This window comes from Somniosus microcephalus, chromosome 12 (genome assembly GCF_052327205.1).
Source record: "Somniosus microcephalus isolate GS21.2 chromosome 12, FLI_Smic_1.0, whole genome shotgun sequence".
NCBI classification, from domain to species: Eukaryota; Metazoa; Chordata; class Chondrichthyes; order Squaliformes; family Somniosidae; genus Somniosus; species Somniosus microcephalus.
Genome location: NC_140998.1, coordinates 53,558,014 through 53,582,069, shown reverse-complemented (window position 1 = coordinate 53,582,069; position 24,056 = coordinate 53,558,014). Strand labels below are relative to the sequence as shown.

Sequence of the window (24,056 nt, the reverse complement as noted above, 5' to 3'; positions counted from 1 at the left end):
CTCAGCTCCTGCTGCGCGCACACCCTAGCGGCGCTGGGCTGAGGCTCGGCCCTCCAGCCTTCGAGTGGGGCCGGGAGGTGCCTAGCTCGGGCGTGGGTGCGGAGGAGACGCCGAGGCTTCTAGGCCTACCTGGAAAAACGGGAAAGGTAGGAAAATTAATGAGATTAGACAAGTTAATTACTTTCTAAATCATTTTTTTAAAAAACAATATGTGTTTTAAAAGCAACGTTTTTTTTTAAGACGCAGAAAGCGGGAAAAAGAAAGGAAGTTTGGAATCAAGATGGCGGCGACTCACCTCGGTTCAGAACAATAAAGCCCGGCCACACGCGCACCGATTGGCCCGGCGGCACACGCCAGCAACCCGGCGTACGATTGGTCGAGCTCGAGGTCACTCTGTCGCTAATGAGCGGATAATGAGATGCTAATGAGCGGAACGTTGAAGGTTTTTGGGATACCGCGGGCGGGATTTTAGCCCGGCCGAAACGTAAATACGCTTAAAACCGTCTCGGAAGCGTAAGCTTTCTTTGGAGGTAACGCGCGCGTAGGTACGCCTTGTAACTTTCGAGTGCATACCCGCAACGCACACGCGATGACAGACAGATAGACAGATAGACAGAAGTACCGATTTATATATATATAGATATACACACTGAAAACTGCTTTGTGTCAATGTGAATATGGCAGTACAAGTGCATCTGACAAATCACTTGTTTCAATAAATGTTTTTGTTTCCATTTCTAATTGCTAAAACATGCACAGGTCCAGCAACCATCATGATATGCTGATTTCCTTCACCGAGGACCTGCCGTAGAACAACTTTCCTGCTCCCGGTAAGGAATTAATTAAATTCCTGAACACCACACACTGTATAGATTATGTTTAAAAAAAATCTAGAGAGTGAGGTAAAGATACTTGCTTCACTCCAGGGGCCTGGATGAGGTTGTAGATAAATGTTGTGTAATGCATGTGGGTAGGGTTAATGCCAAGCATATGTATACCATGCTGGGCTCTGAATTAAAGTATGGTGAGAGAGGAGGCGACCTGGCTTAACTATCTTTTTTGTATTATTAGCCATAGATTTGTCTTGTGCTTTTTAAAGTCTCATTTAAGTTTTAATTCATCCAAGGAACTTCATCTTTTGCTGCACTCCCTTTACTTCTTTTAATTATATTTAGTTTGTACCCTGTTTATCTCCTGTTGGAATATTTCCAAGAATTGTTGTTGGATATCACATTTAATCCAACATAATTAATGAACAAAATAGTTGTGAAGGCAACATAATTAATAAACAAAATAGTTGTGAGCGAGTCATCATCTACCCTGAAGATTAAATAAACGTAGTAACTGATACTTTCTACGACATGCTCATCTATGCACATAGAATAGAGTACTTTGAAGGAAGTTCACTGAGGGAGCTTTGAAGCACGACCGTGAAACACAAGACCTTAATCATACGAACATACAAAGAAGACCAGCAAGTCCATCAGGTTTGTCCCATTTATCCATGATCCAACTTGACAACACAACTCGCAGTACTTCTTGCCCACCAGCAGCGATGTAGTCTCCTGAGAGGCAAAGAAACAAATTTTTATAAACCCTGGGCCAATTCAGGGAAAAGAATTCTAGGAAATCCCTCTGACCCCCCCCCCCCCCCCACCCCCTCCCCTCTGAGGCAACCAGAAACAAGTTCCAGAAGATAAGATTTACCACAAGGTACATTACCCATTATCTCACCTGTTATAGTGGATGTCTCTAAAGACCCACGACCAGTGCCAAGTGGCTATAGCAAAAGCAAACAGAGTATAGGATGTATAGCTGGGATGATCTAATATAAAATGAAGAGTACCATAATGTCCTTGTGCAAGAATGTGGTTGGGCCCCATCTAGAATAGAGTCCAGTTCTAGTCCCCTCATATAGTGGAAGATAGATGCCCCAGAAAAGGTTTACAGGAGAACCACCAGATTCATACCTAGTTTTAAAAAACCCTTAGCTATCACGATAGGCTCAAGGAGCTGTGTCTTTATACTCTAGACAATTTGGGAAGGCTTAATTTTAGTATTTAAAATGATGAAGGGACATACAAAATGGCAGGCAGGAAAAGACCAGCTGGTCCATTAAGTCTGCCCCACAGCCATGATGCCGAGAGCATCATGACCAGACACTTCCTACCCCCACCCCTGCCTGCCGCAGCCATGTTACCTCCTAGGAGAGGCAAAAAAATAGGGCCAATAAAGGGGAAAAAAAACCTCTTCTGTGCATGGTTAGGGATAACAAGGGGAAATGCATACAAGCTACATAAACATAGGACTAGGTTTTTCTTTTTCCAGAAGGTCATTGACCCTTTGGAACAGTTTTCCAGCTCGTGCAGATTAATTGCCAACATTCAAAAGGGAGCTGGACAAGTTCCTGGAGGCAGCTGATATTGCTGTGTACAAAAAGTAGGTGGGATGATGGCTAATGTATGTTGGGTCATTGCTATTTCCTGGAACTCTTTTTTTTGATTGCCTTCCCTGAATTGGCAAAGGTTTTTTTTTACTGTTTGCAGCTCTCGGGAGTCTACATGACTGCCGGTGAGGGAGAAGTATTGGCAGGCTAATAGTACAAAAGAAGATCAAGCCAATTATAGAAAATAGAGGGGAACCAAAAAATATTAGAAACACTTAGAGAGGGTATGAGGAAAGACTGACAAATAACCCAAAGGGAAATAGAAATACATTTTATAATGGATAAAAAGTTAAAGAATTGTTAAAGAAAGAGTAGAACCAATCAAAGATGAAACAGGAAATCTTCTTATGGAGAATGAAAAAGTGGTAGAGATAGTAAATGAGCACTTTGCCCTGTTTTTTACAGAAGAGTATATGGGTACAGGAGGAGCAGGTGGTGTAATTGGACAGGATAACTATAGGTAAGGAAGTAGTACTGAAAAATTTGGTGGAGTTCAAGGTGGAAAAGGCACCAGCCCCATTGCCTTGCGTCCTAGAATGATCATAGAAATTAGAGAGCAAATATCTGAGGCTCTGACCACAATTTTTCAAACATCCTTGAATATTGAGGTTGTGCCAGAGGACTGGAGGGTTGCCAATATAACACTTTTTTGTTCAGAAAGGGAGACACTAGGCAGCCATAGACCAGTCAGCTTAACATTGGTAGTGGGTGAGCTTCTACAGGGAACAGTAGCATAGTGGTAATGTCACTGGGCTTACAATCCAGAGGCCTGGACTAATGACCCAGAGACATGAGTTCAAATCCCACCACAGCAGCTGGGGAATTTAAATTCAGTTAATTAAATAAATCTGGAATAAAAAGCTAGTATCAGTAATGGTAACCATTAAACTATCGGATTGTTGTAAAAACCCATCTGGTTCACTAATGTCCTTTTAGGGAAGGCAATCTGGCCTCCCACAGCAATGTGGTTGAATCTTAAATGGCCTAACAAGCCACTCAGTTGTAACAAACCGCTACGAAACAAAATAATAAGAATGAAATCGGATGGACAACCTGGCACCGGCTATGGACATGGCAACGGCACACCCAGCCCAGTCAACCCTGCAACGTCCTCCTTGCCAACATTGGGAGAGCTGTCCCACAGACTAGTCAAGCAACAGCCTAACATAGTCATACTCGCAGAATCATACCTTTCGGCCAATGTCCCGAACTCCTGATTCACCATCATTGGCAGGACAGACACACCAGGGGTGGCAACACAGTGGGAAGGAGTGGCCCTGGGAGTCCTCAACATTGACTCCAGACCCCATGAAGTCTCATGATTTCAGGTCAAGCATGGGCAAGGAAACCTCCGGCTGATTACCACCTACCGCCCTCCCTCAGCTGATGAGTCAGTACTCTGACATGTTGAAGAAGCACTGAGAGTAGCAATGGCAGAATGTACTCGGCGTGGGGGACTTCAATGTTAATCATCAAGAGTGGCTCGGTAGCACCACTACTGACCGAGCTGGCCGAGTCCTGAAGGACATAGCTGCCAGTCTGGGCCTGCGACCGGTGGTGAGAGAACCAACACGAGGGAAAAACCTACTTGACCTCGTCTCTACCTGTCGCAGATACATTTGTCCATGACGGTGACCACCGCACCGACATTGTGAAGACGAAGTCCTGTCTTGACACCCTCCATCATGTTGTGTGGCACTACCACCGTGCTAAATGGGATAGATTCAGAACCATTCTAGCAGCTCAAAACTGGGCATCCATGAGGCCCTGTAGGTCATCAGCAGCAGCAGAATTGTATTCCACCACAATCTGTAACCTCATGGCCCGGCATATCCCTCACTCTCTACCATCAAGCCAGGGGACTAACCCTGGTTCAATAAGGAGTGTAGAAGAGCATGCCAGGAGCAGTACCAGGTGTACCTATAAATGAGGTGCCAACCTGGGGAAGCTGCAACCCAGGACTACATGCATGCTAAAAAGCAGAAGCAGCATGCTATAGACAGGGCTAAACGATCCCACAATCAACGGATCAGATCAAAGCTCTGCAGTCCTGCCACATCCAGTAATGAATGGTGGTAGACCATTAAACAACTAACGGGAGGGGGAGGTTCAATGAATATCCCCATCCTCAATGATGGTGGAGCCCAGCACGTGAGTTCAAAAGACAAGGCTGAAGCGTTTGCAACCATCTTCAGCCAGAAGTGCCAAGTGGATGATCCATATCAGCCTCCTCCTGAGGTCCCCATCATCACAGAAGCCAGTCTTCAGCCAATTCGATTCACTTCATGTGATATCAAGAAACGGCTGAGCGCGCTGGATACAGCAAAGGCAACATCCCATCTATCATGCTGAAGACTTGTGCTCCAGAACTAGCCAAGCTGTTCCAGTACAGCTACAACACTGGCATCTATCCAACAATGTGGAAAACTGCCCAGGTATGTCCTGTCCACAAAAAGCAGGACAAATCCAATCCGGCCAATTACCGCCCCATCAGTCTACTCTCAATCATCAGCAAAGTGATGGAAGTTGCCATCAACAGTGCTATCAAGCGGCACTTACTCACCAATAACCTGCTCACTGATGCCCAATTTGGGTTCCGCCAAGACCACTCGGCTCCCGACCTCATTACAGCCTTGGACCAAACATGGACAAAGGAGCTGAATTTCAGAGGTGAGGTGAGAGTGACTGCCCTTGACATCAAGGCAGCATTTGACTGAGTGTGGCATGAAGGAGCCCCTGTAAAACTGAAGTCAATGGGAATCAGGGGGAAAACACTCTACTGGCTGGAGTCATAGATAGCACAAAGGAAGATGGTTGTGGTGATTGAAGGTCACCTGGTGACTCCCCAAAGCCTTTCTACCATCTACAAGGCACAAGTAAGGAGTGTGATGGAATACTCTCCACTTGCCTGGATGAGTGCTGCTCCAACAACACTCAAGAAGCTCGACACCATCCAGGACAAAGTAGCCCACTTGATTGGCACCCCATCTACCACCTTAAACATTCACTCCATCCACCGCCGGCATACCGTGGCTGTAGTGTGTACCATCTACAGGATGCACTGCAGCAACTCATCAAGGCTTCTTCGGCAGCACCTCCCAAACCTGCAACCTCTTCCACCTAGAAGGACAAGGGCAGCAGGTGCATGGGAACACCATCACCTCCAAGTTCCCCTCCAAATCACACACCATCCTGACTTAGAAGTATATCGTCGATCCTTCATTATCGCGGGGTCAAAATCCTGGAACTCCCTACCTAACAGCACTGTGGGAGTACCTTCACCACACGGACTGCAGCAGTTCAAGAAGGTGGCTCACCACCACCTTCTCAAGGGCAATTAGTGATGGGCAACAAATGCTGGCCTTGCCAGCGACGCCCACATCCCATAAATGAATAACAAAATAAATAATAATATTGGATAAAATCAGTACTCGCCTGGAAAGACATGGTTAATTAAGGGCGGCCAACATGGATTTGTAAAAGGCAAGATAGCCTGATAAAATTGAGGTTTTTTGAGGAAACAACAAAGGGGGTGATGGAAAGGAAGCAAATGGGAGAAAGAGCGGGAGATAGATGGGGAGAAGGAAAGATTAAGAACAGCTTGAAGGAGGAGAGGAGGGAAAGTGGGGTAGAGGAAGAGAGGAGGAGGATGTGGGAAGGATGGTTGGTGGAATAGGGATCCGAGAGCGGCAGAGAACAGAGGGAAGAAGATGGTAGAGGAAGATAGGAGCAAAGGCTGAGAAACTATGGCGAATGCGGGGGTTATAATGAATTCCACTTATCTGCCATAGGTAGTGGCAGGAGCAGGGGAGCGGGGGAAATGGTTCACGATGTTTCACAAACTTAGATTTTCGTCTCCGAGGGTGACGGGGCTTGACTAGAGGGCCTACTTTGTTGGGGAGGCCAGGGCCCAAGGGGCTTTGTTTTTCTGCTTGAGGAAGGGTTTTTTTCTGCTATGTGTTTTTAGTGCTCTGGGTGGGGCGAGCAAGGGTTTTATGATGTCCTGTACAGATCAAATAGCCTATTGACACACATTCTTCAAATCCACAATGAAGAATAGCCATTCTTAATTTTAAGCGCAATATGCTGTCGCTACCAAAGCATCAGGTGGCCTACCTGTCTGGATTGCCACTTAATTTAAATATTGTTGAAATAAGACAGCTTATTAAATCTGCAGTACATTATTTGATTTTACTATGTTTCTTTTTCTCTTTAGTGGTTAATTTGCAAGTTGTAACTTACCAAATGGATCATTTTTAATGACTTGGAAAATGACCCAAATACAGAACGGAACGGAAGAAATTTTCAGAGAGTTGGTAAATACCCCCCTTTCATTGTTGCTGATAATAGATTATCGCAAATTGCAAATTAGCCATTTTCCCCTAAAGTAAGTGACTTTTATTCATTATTTTCATCCATTTGTCAAAGGTTAACATGGTTGTTGTTTCAGAAGGTAAAATATGTATAATTTGCTTTTTTAATTAATATGTATGTGCTATTAATACAAGTTAAATTTCGGTTAAAAAGTTTTCTTACCATTTGGAAGCTCAGCAATAATAGCATCCAATGGACTTTACAAAATGAACCATAGTTATGGTCTGAAGAATCTACAGCTATACATTACCCATAAACACCATTAAGTGGCAGTTATAATGGGGAAAAAAAACCTTGGGCAGCACAGTACACAATGGAAGGAACACTGAATATCCTGAAACAAAGGTGACATTATTTGGATCACACCAGAGGTCCCCACCAGTATGTACAGCACAAGTGTTTGTATTAACAACAGAAAATGCTGGAAATACTCAGCAGGCCAGGCAGCATCTGTGGAGAGAGAAACAGTTAATGCTGGGACCCTTCATCAGAACTGGAAAAAGCTGGCGATGTAACAGATATTAAGCAGGTGCAGAGACGGTGGGGGGTTTAGGAAGGGAGGAAGGAATTGAAAGAACATACTGTGCTTATGTAAGAGGCAGGAACGATAAAATGTTGCAAATGGGAATGGCAAAATAATACAGCATGAAAAATGGGGGCAGGGGTTATTGTCTGAAATTGTTGAACTCAATGTTGAGTCCGGAAGGCTGTAAAGTGCCTAATCGAAAGAAGAGGTGCTGTTAGTTCAACAATTTCAGACAATAACCCGCAGTCCTGGCACCATTCTAATAAATCTCTGAACGCTCTTTAAGTCCTTGACGGGCAATATAGGTTAAGTGTGATGCCCAGAATTGGATACAGTAGTCCGGCTGGGGCCTAACCAGTGATTTATATAGGTTTAGCATAACTTCCTTGCTTTTATACTCTATGCTTCTGTTTACAAAGCCAAGGATCCCACATGCTTTTTTAACCGCCTTCTCAACTTGTCCTACCACCTTCAAAGATTTGTGTACGTACACCCCCAGGTCTCTGTTTCTGTACCCCCTTTAATATTGTACCAATTTGTTTAGCAGTGGGTTGCCTTTTGCTCAGCACAGAAGGATCCATTGTTGTTCCCTCTTCTTCCTCTTGCCCCTTGACAACATCATCTACAAACACGTGGTCAGCTTCTATATGTGTGCTCATGACACACTGCCCTACCTCTCCACCATTACCTCTGGGCTGGCAGACTACTCATCCGACTTCCAGTCTTGGATGAGTTGCAATTTACTCCAATTAAACATTAGCCATTGTCTTCAATCCCCACCACAAATTCTATACCTTCGCCACCAACTCCATCACCCTCCCTGTCTCAGGCTAAACCAGACTGTTTGCAACCTCAGAATCCTGTTTGAGCCAGAGCTGGATTTCTGACTTGCATACTTTTAGACACAAAGACCGCATATTTCCTCTTGTGTAACCTCACCTTTGTTCACCCCTACCTCAACCCATCTGCTGCTGATCTTGTCATTCATAACTTTGTCATCTCCAAACTCAGATTCTTTTCCTCAGTGCTCCCTTGGGCGGCCTCTCTTCCTCTGCCCATTGTAAGCTGCAGCTCATATCCTATTCTGCATCTAGTCCCACACCCATCAGCCCGTTTCTTGTTTACCTACATTGGCTCCTGGTCACCTAGTACCTCCGATTTAAAATTCTCATCTTTGTATTTAAATCGCCTTGCATGTCCCTATCTCTGTAACCTCCTCCAGCACTACTTCTTTGACACTCTCTCTGTTTGTCTAGCTCTAGCCTCTTTACATTGCTACCTCCCTTGGTACTGCTATTGCTGGCTGTGTTTTGAGTTGTCTAGGCCCCATGCTCTGTGGCCTGTTAAAAGTGGCATTGACTGGGGATCCTGATCGCACCTTGTGCACTGCAGGGTGTAGTTTACAGGGCAAGTATCCGCATCTGATTACTACTAGTTACAGGTAGTATATGAGGATGTTACACCGATTACTACCAGTTACATATAGGCTAACTGAGTTATTCTATTATTGGTTATGAGGCGAATATGTGTGTTCCCACTATTGCTATTAGTTATCAGTGCAATTTCAGTGAGTTGCTATTAGTTGCTGGTGGAATCAAAGTTGCTCCCACCTCTGGTTTCCCCCCTGTGATCACTCCCCCCACCTCTGGTTTCCCCCCTGTGATCACTCCCCCACCTCTGGTTTCCCCCCTGTGATCACTCCCCCACCTCTGGTTTCCCCCCTGTGATCACTCCCCCACCTTTGGTTTCCCCTTTGGTTTTTTTCCCCTCTCTCCCACATGGCAGCTGTCTCCCATTCTGCCAGCGCATTTCACACCTAATCTAGAGCTGTCTTTTGTCTCCACTAGTCCTATCACCATCTCGTCTCATTTTGAATACCCCTTAATGTCTCTTCTCTTTTGTTCTCTCCCAGCCCGGCCTCTTAATCTATTTCATTCCCTGTGCCTCTTTAGTTTTGATAAAGGGTTTTGACCCGAAACGTCGACTCTAATTTCTCTCCACGGATGTTGCCCGGCCTGCTGAGTTTTTCCAGCATTTTCTGTTGTTATTTTGGTTTCCCCTGTTCCCCGCCTTCAGTTTCCCTTCTTCCCCTGCTCATGCGTGGTCTCCTGGTTTTTGCACAACATTTGTCGCACAACACCTGCTCACACGAAACTACGAGCAAAGATACTCAGCTACAGGGGACCCAACCTTTAAGGTAAATGCAATAACATTTGCAGACGTCACGTGGTTAGATGTCATTCTTCTTCTTAGGCAGTCCCTCGGAACCGAGGATGACTTGCTTCCACATTAAAAATGAATTCGCAGGTGACTGATGAGTCCAATGCGGGACCTACAGTCTCTGTCACAGGTGGGGCAGACGGTGGTTGAAGGGGCGGGTGGGTGGGGTGCTTGGGTTGACGTGCGCTGCCTGCGCTTGGCTTCCGCTTGCTCCCGGCGAAGAGACTCGAGGTGTTCGGCACCTTCCCGGATGCTTCTCCTCCACTTTGTGCGGTCTTGGGCCAGGGATTCCCAGGTGTCGGTGGGGATGTTACACTTTTTCAAGAAGGCTTTGAGGGTGTCCTTGAAGTGTTTCCTCTGCCCACCTGGGGCTCTCTTGCCGTGCCGGAGCTCCGAGTAGAGTGCTTGTTTTGGGAGTCTTGTATCGGGCATGCGGACAATGACCCATCCATCGGATCTGATCAAGCATGGTCAAAGCTTCGATGCTGGGGATGTTGGCCTGAGCGAGAACACTGACGTTGGTGCGCCTATCCTGCCAATGGATTCTCAGGATCTTGCGGAGGCAGCATTGGTGGTACCTCTCCAGTGCTTTGAGGTGCCTGCTGTACATGGTACATGTCTCTCAGGCATACAGCAGGGCAGGTATCACAGCTCATGGTCTACAGGGCAGCATAGTGCCGGGTTTGAGGTCCTTGTCTTCAAACACTCTTTTCCTCAGGCGACCGAAGGCTGCACTGGCACACTGAAGGCGGTGTTGGACTTCGTCATCGACGTCTGCCTTTGTTGACAGTAGGCTCCCGAGGTATGGAAAGTGGTCCACGTTGTCCAAGGCCTTGTCGTGGATTTTGATAATCGGGGGCAGTACTGTGTGGCGGGGGCAGGTTGGTAGAGGACCTTTGTCTTACAGATGTTCAGTGTAAGGCCCATGCTCTTGTACGCTTCGGTGAAGGTGTTGATGATGGTTTCGAGCTCGACCGCCAAGTGAAGGCAGACGCAAGCGTTGTCTGCATACTGTAATTCAACGACAGAGGATGGGATGACCTTGGATCTGGACTGGAGGCGACGGAGGTTGAACAGTTTCCCGTTTGTCCTGTAAATTAGCTCCACTCCAGTGGGGAGCTTACTGAGGGCGAGATGGAGCATTGCAGCAAGGAAGATCGAGAAGAGCGTTGGTGCGATGACACAGCCTTGCTTGACCCCGGTTCGTACGTGAATTAGGTCTGTGGTGGAACCGTTGGTCAGGATCACGGCTTGCATGTCGTCGTGCAGTAGGCGGAGGATGGTGACAAACTTTTGAGGGCAGACGAATTTGAGGAGGACGCTCCATAATCCCTCACGGTTGACAGTGTCGAAGGCTTTTGTGAGATCAAAGAAGGCCATGTACAGTGGTTGATGCTGTTTCCTGCATTTCTCTTGTAATTGACGTGCGGTGAAGATCATGTCCATTTTGCCCCTTAGTGGGCGGAATCTGCATTACCACTCTGGGAGGAGCTCTTCGGCCACTGGGAGAAGGTGCTTGAGGAGGATTCTTGCGATGACTTTCCCTGTGGCAGAAAGCAGGGAAACTCCTCTGTAATTACCGCAATCGGACTTGTCACCTTTCTTGAAGATGGTCACAATTACAGTGTCTCTGAGATCCCCTGGCATGCTCTCCTCCTTCCAGATAAGAGAAATGAGTTCATGAATTCATTCCAGCAGTGCTTCTCCGTCATGCTTTAGTGCTTCGGCGGGGATTCAATCTGCTCCTGAGGCCTTGTTGTTGTTCTTCAGTTGTCGGATGGCCTTTTCAACCTCATGCTGGGCTGGGGTTGTGCTGAAATGGTGGCGGGTAGCATGCTGTGGGATGCAGTTGAGGACACACGTCGAAGACAGAGTCTCGGTTAAGGAGATCTTCGAAGTGCTCCTTCCAGCGGGCACTGACTGTCTCTCTGTCCTTGATGAGTGCCTCTCCGTTCTTGGCCTGCTGTGGGGTAGGGCCTTGGCTGCTTGGGCCTTAGATGGTCTTGACTGCGCTAAAGAATCCACGCACGTCGTGGTTGTCGGCTAGCTGCATGGGTGGTCTCCTGGTTTCTGTACGGATAACCGTAGCTGTCGTAAAGACAGCAGGCTTTGATTGACAGCTGGCTGACGGCTGATGTCATATCTGGGGGCGGGATCTGACGCCATCTTGGCCATGCTTCAGATACTGTACTGGAGACAGAGTCAGGACTGAATAAAATGGTTCTCCTCAACAACTGCTTGTGAGACTCGTAATTACGTTACTAAGATAACATTACATGGTACCAGGATTTATAGAACTCACGATAAGGACATAATGGAAGGAATAAAACCTCCGGCTAACCTGCAACTAGAAGGAAATGTGGATGAAAATTGGCGTGTCTTCAAGCAATGCTTTCTTCTCTAACTCAGTGATTGACGCTTCGACTAGCTCTGGAACACGTAAAGTAGCTTTGTTGCTAACAGTGGCTGGCTCGCAGGCAATCGAGCTGTTTAACACATTTACAGCCGAAGATGATAAAAATGATCTGGACAAGGTGATAGAACGGTTCGACGAATACTGCACTCCAAAAAAGAATGAAACGTACGAGAGATTCATGTTTCGCTCCCGCGTGCAAAAGCAAGGAGAATCCTTTGATTTTTTTTGACAGACTTGAAAATAAAAGCACAAACATGCAACTTTAAGGACCTGAAGGAATCGATGATACGCGATCAAGTCGTTTTTGGAATACTCGACAAGAAGGTGAGGGAGAGAATGCTTAGAGATAACGACCTAAATTTGGATGCAGCAGTGAAAATTTGTCCGGCTAGTGAACTCTCAGCCATGCACACGAAAACGTTCAAAGGGAGCAGCACAGCAGAAGGGAGCGCCCTGGGGCTGAAAAACCTGCCAGTGGATGTGGTACACAAAAGGGACACAAGAGTGCCCACTGAGTTCGAGACAATGACGCCTTACGAATGCAGACGGTGCAGTAATAAACACGTGGCCAGACAGTGTCCTGCTTATGGGAAGAACTGCGCAAAATGTAAAGGCAGGAATCACTTTGCCAAGATGTGTTTTTTGGAAGAGAAAACTGAAGGTAAAAAGACTGCATGCTATTGTGACTGAAGAGACAGGAGCAGAGACTTTGTTTGTTGGAATGGTGCAAAATGAGTCAAAACAGGGCAAAAATGCTAAGGAAGTGCACTCTGTAGGACCAAAGACTGAAGTTTGGATAGCTCCCTTGTTGGTAAATGGCACCATTGTTCCCTTTAAGCTAGATACAGGTGCTAAGGCAAACCTCATAAGTTGGAGTGATGCACAGAATCTTAAAGTGCGACCTAAAATACTGAACAAGACAGTGCCTTTGAAGGCATACAATGGACCAAGCATTGAAACAAAAGGAACGTGTAGGCTGAATGTTAAGGTAAAAAATCATTCACCCTTTGACCTTTGTTATAGTGCCTGAAGGACATGAGTCACTGTTGGGGGATAAGGCCTGTGTGGATTTGGGCCTGGTAAAACGAATCTATACTATCAATGAACAGAACTGTGTGCAGAGTGCCCCCCAAGATAGTACAAATTTGACTCATGAGACTATAGCACACAAATATGCAGATGTCTTTCAGGGTTTCGGAGCACTGCCCTTTACATATGCCATCAAACTGAGAGAGGATGCACAACCTGTGATTCACGCACCCAGGAGAGTTCCAGTGGCTCTCCGTGAAAACTGAGGAAAGAGCTAGACCGCATGGAGGGACTAGCTGTCATAAAGAAGATTGAGGAACCGACTGACTGCGTAAATTCCATGGTCTGTGTCAATTCAAAGAAAACTGATAAATTGCGTGTCTGCATGGATCCCAAGGACCTTCACGCCAATATTAAAAGAGAGCACTACCAAATTCCAAAGAGAGAGGAAATAGTCAGCGAAATGACAGAAGCGAAAGTCTTCTCCAAAATGGACGCCTCGCATGGCTTCTGGCAGTTGAAACTTGATGAAGAAAGTGCTAAGCTGTGCACTTTCAACACACCGTTTGGTTGATACTCCTACCAGCGTCTGCCCTTTGGTATTAGCTCCGCCCCAGAAATCTTCCACAGAGCAATGGAGCAAATCATCAAGGGCCTGGAGGGAGTGCGGGTGTATGTGGATGATCTGGTAGTATGGGGCTCCACTCGGGGAGCACAACGCCAGACTGGAGAAAACACTTCAGAGAATACAGCAGTATGGACTCGAACTAAATAAAGACAAATGTCAGTTCAGTGTCAATGAAATCACATTCCTAGGAGATGAGATCTCTGCAGAGGGGATTCAGCCAGACAAGTCAAAGGTAAAGGCTATACATGACATGGAGAAACCAAAGGACAAGAAAGGGGTTCAGCGGGCCCTTGGCATGGTTAACTACCTAGGAAAATTCATTCCAAATCTAGCAGTGAAAACTGTTCATCTGAGAAAACTGCTGCACCAAGAGACAGAGTTCCAATGGGGGCATGAACATGAGAGAGAATGGAAGGGGCTGCTACACATTCTAGCAAGTGAACCCCTACTGAAGTTCTTCTGCCCTAAAAAGAGGACAGAAGTGTCCACAGATGCCTCTAAGAATGGATTAGGGGCTGTCCTTCTACAGGAAGATGAAGGAGAATGCCGTTCAGTGGCGTATGCGTCACGCTCCATGACGGCTACAGAGTGCCGGTACGCGCAAATCGAGAAGGAGTGCCTTGGCTTGGCATTTGGGTGTGAAAAATTTCATACCTACATCTATGGTCTTCCCAAGGTTATCCTAGAAACGGACCATAAGCCACTGCTAGGGATCGCAAAGAAGAATCTGTGTGACATGTCACCACGGATACAACGCCTGATGATGAGACTTCAACGTTACGATTTTGAGCTAACATACGTGCCAGGGACACACATGTTCATTGCAGACACACTATCCAGGGCTGTGCCGTACGCCACACAAAACAGTGAAACAGAAGAGGCTGTGGCTCTTCATGTGGATATGGTCTACGCAGCATTGCCCGCCACACAGGAACAACTATCAGTGATAGTCACAGAGACATCAAAGGACCCAGTCCTGAGTAAAGTAATGAGAAATCTTCAAGAGGGCTGGAAGAAAGGGTCATGTAAACAATATTATCAAATTCAGTCTGAGCTCTCAGTGGTCAATGGATTACTGCTTAAGTGTGACAGGGTAGTAGTGCCCACCTCTATGCGATGAAAAATGCTCAACAGGATACATGAAGGGCACCTGGGTGCAGAAAAGTCAAAAAGGAGAGCACATGAGGCACTCTACTGGCCAAACATGAACTCTGATATTGACCAGTTGATCAGCGAGTGTGCTACATGTCAGGAGTATCACTACAAGCAAACAAAAGAGCCCCTCGTTACCACAGAGCTCCCATCACAACCTTGGGAAAAGGTCGGAACTGATATATTTCACTGTGAAGGAAAAGACTATTTGTTAGTTATTGATTATTATTCCAATTATCCGGAGATTGCTCTCTTGTCCAGTACCACATCAAGAGCTGTGATAACTCACCTGAAGTCAGTCTTTGCCAGGCAGGGCATCCCTCTAACCCTGGTCTCTGATAATGGCCCTCCCTATGCCAGTCATGAGTTTCAGTTATTTGCTTCAGCGTATGAGTTTAATCATGTAACCTCCAGTCCGCTCTATCCTCAGGCTAATGGAAAAGCGGAGAAGGGGGTACAGATTGTGAAAAGACTATTAAAGAAAGCAGCACACAGCAACACTGACCCATATCTGGCCCTGATGTCGTACAGGGCGGGCCCGCTAGCAAGTGGCAAGTCTCCAGCTGAGCTCTTACTGGGTCAGAAAATATGTACACGACTTCCTAGTTATGTCACACCTGACCACAGAGATGAGGTGTGGGCAGACAAGGCTCGGAAGCTACAACAGAAACAAAAAACACTTTATGACCGCACAGCCACTACACTAGTACCTCTACAGGAGAAGGATATAGTTCGCATTGAAGGGCCTGAGTCATGGCCTACAAGAGCCACCGTTCTACAACAGGTCGCCCCCAGGTCATAGTGTCATGACAGAGAACGGCAATGTGTTTCGCAGAAACAGGAGGCATCTATTGAAAACCACAGAGATCTTTCAGCCTCCGGAGGACAGAGAGGATGACGAGATGAGGGAAATGCCACAAAGAGATGAGATGAGGGAAATGCCACAAAGTGACGAAGGACACAATAGTGATCATGTGGCAAGGGACCTGTGTGGTACAGACATGAGCTTAAGGGATACAACTGGGGTGGTTCAGCATGCACCCGTTCAGCCACGCAGGTCACAGCGCACCAGAAAGCCTGTAGTTAAACTTGACCTGTAGACAGGGATTGATAATACTGTAAACAGTTAATGGACTCATGGGTGTGGGTAAGGTTTATACCTACCTGCAATTAGTTCAATGGTGTAGTTATACTGACTGGTTCTATATGATGTTAACAAGTGTTATGTGTTATGTTGTTACTGTGTTATGTCTTCATTGAAGGGGGAAGATGTACAGATAACCGTAGCTGTCGTAAAGACAGCCGGGTTTGATTGACAGCTGGTTGACAGCTGGTTGACGGCTGATGTCATATCTGGGGGCGGGATCCGACGCCATCTTGGCCATGCTTCAGATACTGTACTGGAGACAGAGTCAGGACTGAATAAAATGGTTCTCCTCAACAACTGCTTGTGAGACTCGTAATTACGTTACTAAGATAACATTACAGTTTCTGCACAACATTTGTCGCACAACACCGTCTCACATGAAACTACGAGCAAAGATACTCAGCTACAGGGGACCCAACCTTTATGGTAAATGCAATAACATTTGCAGACGTCACGTGGTTAAGAACATAAGAACATAAGAAATAGGAGCAGGAGTAGGCCAATCGGCCCTTCGAGCCTGCTCCGCCATTCAATAAGATCATGGCTGATCTGATCCTAACCGCCAATCCACTATCACAGAACCATCTCCTGCATCTAACAGAATTAGACACACGAAATAGGAGCAGGATCAGGCTACACGGCCCCTGGGCCCGCTCTGCTACCCACAGGGCCATGACCGATCCGAACCTAGACTCATGTCCAAATTCCTGCCCGCTCCCTGTAACCCTTAATTCCCTTTACTTCTAGGAAACTCTCTATTTCTGTTTTAAATTTATGTAATGATGTAGCTTCTACAGTTTTTTGGGGCAGCATATTCCATGGACCTACCACCCTCTGAGTGAAGTAGTTCCTCCTCATCTCAGTTTTGAAAGAGCAGCCCCTTATTCTAAGACTATGCCCCCTAGTTCTAGTTTCACCCATCATCGGGAACATCTTCCCTGCATCCACCCGATCCAACCCCTTCACAATCTTTTATGTTTCAATAAGATCGCCTCTCATTCTTCTGAACTCCAATGAGTAGAGTCCCAATCTACTCAACCTCGCCTCATATGTCCATCCCCTCATCCCCGGGATTAACCGAGTGAACCTTCTTTGTACTGACTCGAGAGCAAGTATGTCCTTTCTTAAGTATGGACACCAAAACTGTACGCAGTATTCCAGGTGCGGTCTCCCCAATACCTTGTACAACTGAAGCAATACCTCCCTATTTTTATATTCTATCCCCCTAGCAATGAAAGCCAACATTCCATTGGCCTTCTTAATCACTTGCTGCACCTGCATACTAACCTTTTGAGTTTCGTGCACCAGGACCCCCAGATCCCTTTGTACTTCAGTACTTTCCAGTTTCTTGCCATTAAGATAATAACTTGCTCTACGATTTTTCCTGCCAAAGTGCATAACCTCACACTTTCCAGTATTGTATTCCATCTGCCAAATCTCTGCCCACTTACTTAGCCTGTCTATGTCCCCTTGAAGGTTTTTTATGTCCTCCTCACTCACTACTTTCCCCCCCATCTTAGTATCATCTGCAAACTTTGATATGTTACACTCGGTCCCCTCCTCCAAATCGTTAATATAGATTGTAAAGAGTTGGGGACCCAGCACTGACCCCTGCGGAACACCACTGGTTACTGATTGCCAGTCTGAGAATGAACCATTTATCCCAACTCTCTGCCTTCTGTTAGATAGCCAATCCTCTATCCATGCCAAAATATTACCCCCAATCCCGTGATTTTTTATCTTAAGCAATAATCTTTTGTGTGGCACCTTGTCAAATGCCTTTTGGAAGTCTAAATACACTACGTCCACTGGTTCCCCTTTATCCACCCTATATGTTACTTCCTCAAAGAACTCTAGCAAATTTGTCAAACATGACTTCCCCTTCATAAAACCATGCTGACTTTGTCCTATTAAATTATGATTATCCAAATGTCCTGTTACTGTCTCCTTAATAATGGACTCCAAAATTTTACCTACCACAGATGTTAGGCTAACCGGTCTATAGTTTCCAGCCTTCTGTCTACTGCCCTTTTTAAATAAGGGTGTTACATTAGCAGTTTTCCAGTCTGCCGGGACCATTGCCGAGTCCAGGGAGTTTTGGAAAATTATTACCAATGCATCCACAATCCCTACCGCCACTTCCCTCAAGACCCTAGGATGTAAGCCATCAGGTCCAGGTGATTTATCCGCCTTGAGTCCCATTATTTTACCGAGTACCACTTCCTTAGTGATTTTGATCGTGTTTAGCTCCTCCCCCCCCCTTTAGCCCCCTGTTTGTCCAGTGTTGGGATATTCTTAGTGTCTTCTACTGTAAAGACTGATGTAAAATATTCATTCAGTGTTTTTGCCATCTCCATATTTCCCACCATTAATTTCCCGGTCTCATCCTCTAAGGGACCAACATTTACTTTAGCCACCCTTTTTCTTTTTATATAACTATAAAAACTCTTACTATCTGTTTTTATATTTTTTGCTAATTTACTTTCATAATCTATCTTCCCTTTCTTAATCAATCTTTTTGTTATTTTTTGCTGTCTTTTAAAGTTTTCCCAATCCTCTATCCTCCCACTCGATTTGGCTACCTTATATGCCCTTGTTTTTAGTCGAATACTATCCTTTAATTTCTTTACTTAGCCACGGATGGCTGTCTTTTCTTTTACACCCTTTTCTTCTCAGTGGAATATATACTTTTTGGAAGTTGTAAAATAATTCCTTAAATGTACACCACTGATCATGTATCGTCTTACCCTTTAATCTATTTTCCCAGTCCACTCTACTCAATTCCGCTCTCATACCTTCATAGTCTCCTTTATTCAAGCTTAGCACGCTTGTTTGAGATCCAACCTTCTCACCCTCTAACTGAATATGGAATTCAACCATGTTATGGTCACTCATTCCAAGGGGATCCTTTACTAGGACATTTTTAATTAATCCTGTCTCGTTACACAGGACCAGATCTAAGGTTGCCTGCCCCCTGGTTGGTTCAGTTACATACTGCTCAAGAAACCCATCCCTAATACACTCAATGAACTCGTCCTCAAGGCAGCCCTGCCCAATTTGATTTGTGCAATTAATATGATAGTTAAAACCCCCCATAATTATAGATGTTCCCTTTTATTACAAGCCTCAACTATTTCCTGATTGATACTCCGTCCAACAGAGTTGCCACAGTTCAGAGGCCTATAGACTACGCCCACTAGTGTTTTTTTCCCCTTATTATTCCTTACCTCCACCCAAACTGTTTCATTATCCTGATCTTTTGACCCAATATCATTTCTCTGTATTACAGTGATTCCTTCCTTTATTAACATAGCCACCCCACCTCCCCTTCCTTCCTGCCTGTCCTTCCTGATCGTTAAATAACTTGGTATGTTTAATTCCCAGGCATTGTCACCCTGCAGCCATGTTTCTGTAATGGCCACAAGATCATACCCAAATGTAGTTATTTGTGCCATTAACTCATCTATTTTGTTACGAATGCTACGTGCATTCAGATAGAGAACTTTCAAAGATGTTTTGTGACACTTAGTTCCTGCTTTTGCCCTTTTTATTAATTTACCTTTTACTCCATACCTTCTGCCGCTTCCTGACATGCTCTGGTTTTTAATTTCCCCACTGCTACCTAAGTCTATGACCTTCTCTGTTGTCATTTGTACTATTTGCTCTCTAGGAACCTCCCCCCCCCCCCCCCCTAGTTAGTTTAAAGCCCTCTCTACAGCCCTAGTTATATGATCCGCCAGGACTCTAGTCCCAGCACTGGCCAAGTGAAGCCCGTCCCAACGGAACAGATCCCTCCTGCCCCAGTACTGGTGCCAGTGTCCCAGGAAGCAAAACCCATTTCTCCCACACCAGTCTTTGAGCCACGCATTTAAATCTCTAATTTTATTTGTCCTAGCCAAATTCGCTCGTGGCTCAGGTAATAATCCAGAGATTATTACCCTTGTGGTTCTGCTTTTTAATTTGGCCTCTAGCTGCTCAAACTTCCTCAGCAGAACCTCCTTCCTTGTCCTATCTATGTCGTTGGTACCAACATGGACCACGACAACTGGATCCTCCCCCTCCCACTCCAAGTTTCTCTCCAGTCCAGAGGAGATGTCCTTAACCCTGGCACCGGGCAGGCAACACAGCCTTCGCTCTCGGCTGCAGAGAACTCTATCTATCTCCCTAACGATACTATCCCCTACCACTACAACATTTCTTTTAACTCCCCCCCACTTGAATGGCCCCCCGCTCCACGGTGCTGTGGCCAGGTTGCTCATCCTCCCCGCAGTCCCTGTTCCCATCCTCACAGGGAGTAAGAGCCTCGAACCTGTTGGACAAGTGCAAGGGCTGCGGCTCCTCCAACACTACCTCCTGGATCCCCGTACCTGCCTCACTTCTAGTCACACCATCCTGACCCTGGCCACGGACTACATCTGAATTAATTAATCTAATTGGTGTGACTACCTCCTGATACAGAGTCCAGGTAACTCTCCCCCTCCCTGATGTGTCTCAGTATTTGAAGCTCGGACTCCAGCTCTTCAACACGGAGCCGGAATTCCTCGAGCAGCCAACACTTACTGCAAATGTGATCACCGTGAGCATCAATGGTGTCCACCAGCTCCCACATATTGCAGCAGCAACACATCACCTGATCTCCCATTCTATGTAATTAATTAAATTTATTAATATTATTCTTAAATACCCTCTGCCTCGATTTTAGATGGTGAATATCACACCTTAGAAACTATAAACCAAGGAGATTTAAGCTTAGAAAGGGAGAAATACTTACCAACCAATCACTTACCCGCTTTGTGGTGACGTCACACCTTGAATACTTTTTACCCCTCTCCTTCCCTGAGATTGGAGATTGGTACGCCTACCTGAGCCTCTGGGGCCTCTTGTAGTCGCTCTGCCGCTCAGCTCCGCCTCCACCCGCTGCCGATGCCGCACTGGGGCCTACCTGAGCCTCTGGGGCCTCTTGTAGTCGCTCTGCCGCTCCGCTCCGCCTCCACCCGCTGCCGATGCCGCACTGGGGCCTACCTGAGCCTCTGGGGCCTCTTGTAGTCGCTCTGCCGCTCAGCTCCGCCTCCACCCGCTGCCGATGCCGCACTGGGGCCTACCTGAGCCTCTGGGGCCTCTTGTAGTCGCTCTGCTGCCCAGCTCCGCCTCCACCCACTGCCGATGTCATAGGGTCAGAATGTCACATGTCAAACCTCCAGGAATACCTCCTGCCAGTGTTGGCAACCGTAAATTAAATGCATGTTTGAAAATTATGCTATGTATCATATTATGCTTCACAGTTGGTAGATTAGAAGAAGCACATAAACATAGACCCCCCCCCACATTCAGTGATGGTCTCTCCTATGTCATAGTCTCCAACGATAATGCTCTAAGATGTTTGGTACTTCAGCATGGATGGGCTTCCACCTGTGGCAACCCAAGTTAAATAGCTTACTTGCAAGTTAAAGGTTTTGTTGATTTGGCTCCTGTTGTTATAAATGTAACTTTGGAAATGCACTGCTGTGGAAGTGTTGGAAAGGTAATAAATATGCTGAATCTCACTTCTACTCCAATTAATATATCTTGTAAATGTTTTCTATTTGTCAGTGTATATCTAATGGATTGTCATATGAGACGATTGCCCAGAAAGGACCAGCAGTCACTGAACTGGAAATGTTTTTCTCGGGATATCCTCGAATGGTGGGACTGCTATATTTTCCAAATTTAGTTGTTCTTACATTAGTGAAACAGAATATCAGACGAATTGAAGGTTTGGAAGCATGTCCTTTGCTTACTCAACTATGGATTGCTGAGTCCCACTTAGTGGTGAGTTGCATGTTTTGGTGGAACTAAATGAGCATACTTTGAGTACTAGTGATGGGTAGTAGAAGTCTTTATCATTGTTTTCTAAACAGTCCTTTTTGTTACAGTATGTCAAATACTATTAAATCAACACTAAATGGCCTTTGTAGTTTTTAAATTATATTGATTTCCTGTAACATAACATTGGTAAATTACCTTTTTATCTAATTAACCAAAGATGTAGATAAGTTACAGAGCCATGCAATGTTTTCATACCTTTTTCAAAAAATGCCGTAAGTTAACATTATAACCTTGTTAAAGTTTTTGCTTTGTACAAATATGTTATCCCAATCCCAATGAATTACTGTTGACTTTATATATTTTGAATCCTCATGATCTTTGCATTGCTAAAGTCAGGGCAAAGACCTATAGAAAGGCAAAATAAATAACACCAAAGACAAGATGGCAGCAAGTCTGCAAGGTATTAAGTTGCTGTTAGTGGTCCAGTTGAAAAGAGTTTGTAGCAGCTCAACATTGACACCAGCAGGCATTTGTAGAAGCTACAGGTGTTAAAATTTAAAAAAAAACTGGTTACAGTTTTAAAAAGTCCTCTAAATTTGGAGAGATATATATTGCAGCATTAAGACAAATAAAAATTCTTCTCCAGGCTGTGTTACTTCCATACTCCTAAGATATTGGGAGGATCACGTGAAGGTTCTGAAGTTTCATGTTCTTCACCTATGGCATGTAAGATTGTAGAGTATGAAAATGGCATTGATTACAAAAGTAACTTTATTTCATCATTTTCCTAGGACATTGAAGGATTAGACTATTGTACAAATCTTCAAAAACTCTACTTGTATTACAATAGGATCACTAAGATTAAAAATCTAGAAAATCTAAAGAAGTTGGAGATTCTTTGGTTGAACAACAATAAAATTAAAGTTATAGAAGTAAGTATGTTTCTTAGATCCTTTAAAACTCACGTCTTTGACCAAGCTTTTGATCACCCCTCCTTGTACCTCCTGCTTTGGCTTTGTATCTGTGAAATGCCTTGCGACATTTTTCTACATTGAGGGTGCTATATAAATGCAAGTTGTTGTTTCCTCAATAGCTATGGAAGTTGTCTGGTACATTATTCTCTTCAAAGAATCCAGACTACACTCAGTGACTTAAAAAATGCGACTGATAGATACCCCTGAACTTTGAAGTTAAATACTTGTCTGATCAATGCAAAAGGTTGCCAATCTGACACATATCTGAATAATTCAAACTGCATGTTTGTATTTGAATTAAATGGATGGTGTCTCCCTCAACTATACAGTCCTGGGACATGATTTTTGTGTGAAGCTGGTTTTTTTGTCCATCTCTGCCCCTGCCTTAGTCCATGTGCTGCTAAATCCCTCATCAATGCTTTTATTACCTCCAGACTCGACTATTCCAATTCTCTCCTGGCCGACCTCCCATCTTCCACCCTCCGTAAACTTGGGTTCATCCAGAACTCTGCTGCCCGTATCTTAACTTGCACTAAGTACAATTTACCCATCACCAATGTGCTCGTTGACCTACATTGGTTCCAGTTCAGCAACGCCTCAAATTTTAAATTCTCATCCTAGTGTTCAAATCACTCCATGGCCTCGCCTCGCCCCTTCCTATCTCTTTACCCTCCGAGAACTCTGCGTTCCTCCAATTCTCATAGAATCTTATAGCACAGAAGGAGAATCTTACAGTACAGAAGGAAGCCGTTCGGCCCATCGTGCCTGTGCCAGTTCTTTGACATAGCTATCCAATAAGTCCCACTTCCCCTGCTCTTTCCCCACAGCCCTGCAATTTTCTCCCCTTCAAGTATTTATCCGATTCCCTTCTGAAAGTTATTATTGAATATGCTTCCACCACCCTTTCAGGCAGTGCATTTCAGATCACAACAACTCCCTGCGAAAAAAACATTCTCCTTATCTCGCCTCTGGAACTTTTGCTAATTACATTAAATCTGTGCCCACTGGTTACCAAACAGGGAAGCAGGAAGACACAGGTAGTGCAGGAATTCCCCCAAGCCAGTGGCACTCGCAAACTGGTTTTCAGTTTTGAATACCAGGACGACTGGCAACTGCTTGGAGGAATGCAGTAAGAATCGAACCCCCTGCACCACAGGAGATTTGACTGCACACAGAGGAAAAAGGAAGCATAGAAATGCAGTAGTCAAAGGGGATTTTAGTTCGGGCATGGACAGGCATTTCTGTAACTGCAAACGTGATTCCCGAATGGTATGTTACCTCCCTGGTGCCAGGGTAAAGGATATCACCTAGCGGGTGCAGGATATTCTGTGAGGGGAAG

General features: G+C 45.3%; 1 protein-coding gene across 3 annotated transcripts in view; it reads left to right on the top strand.

Moving 5' to 3' along the window:
* Positions 1–24,056, top strand: part of lrrc9 (leucine rich repeat containing 9) — a 225,406-nt gene that overhangs the window by 14,411 nt on the left and 186,939 nt on the right. For all 3 annotated transcript variants that reach the window (XR_015080189.1, XM_086002874.1, XM_086002873.1), the window contains exons 2-5: positions 760–830; positions 6,663–6,762; positions 21,528–21,746; positions 22,535–22,675. Coding sequence is in view for 2 of the 3 variants with exons in the window: in XM_086002874.1 (XP_085859000.1) it covers positions 6,706–6,762; positions 21,528–21,746; positions 22,535–22,675 (417 nt within the window). In the remaining variant the exon portion in view is untranslated. The remainder of the gene's footprint in view (positions 1–759; positions 831–6,662; positions 6,763–21,527; positions 21,747–22,534; positions 22,676–24,056) is intronic.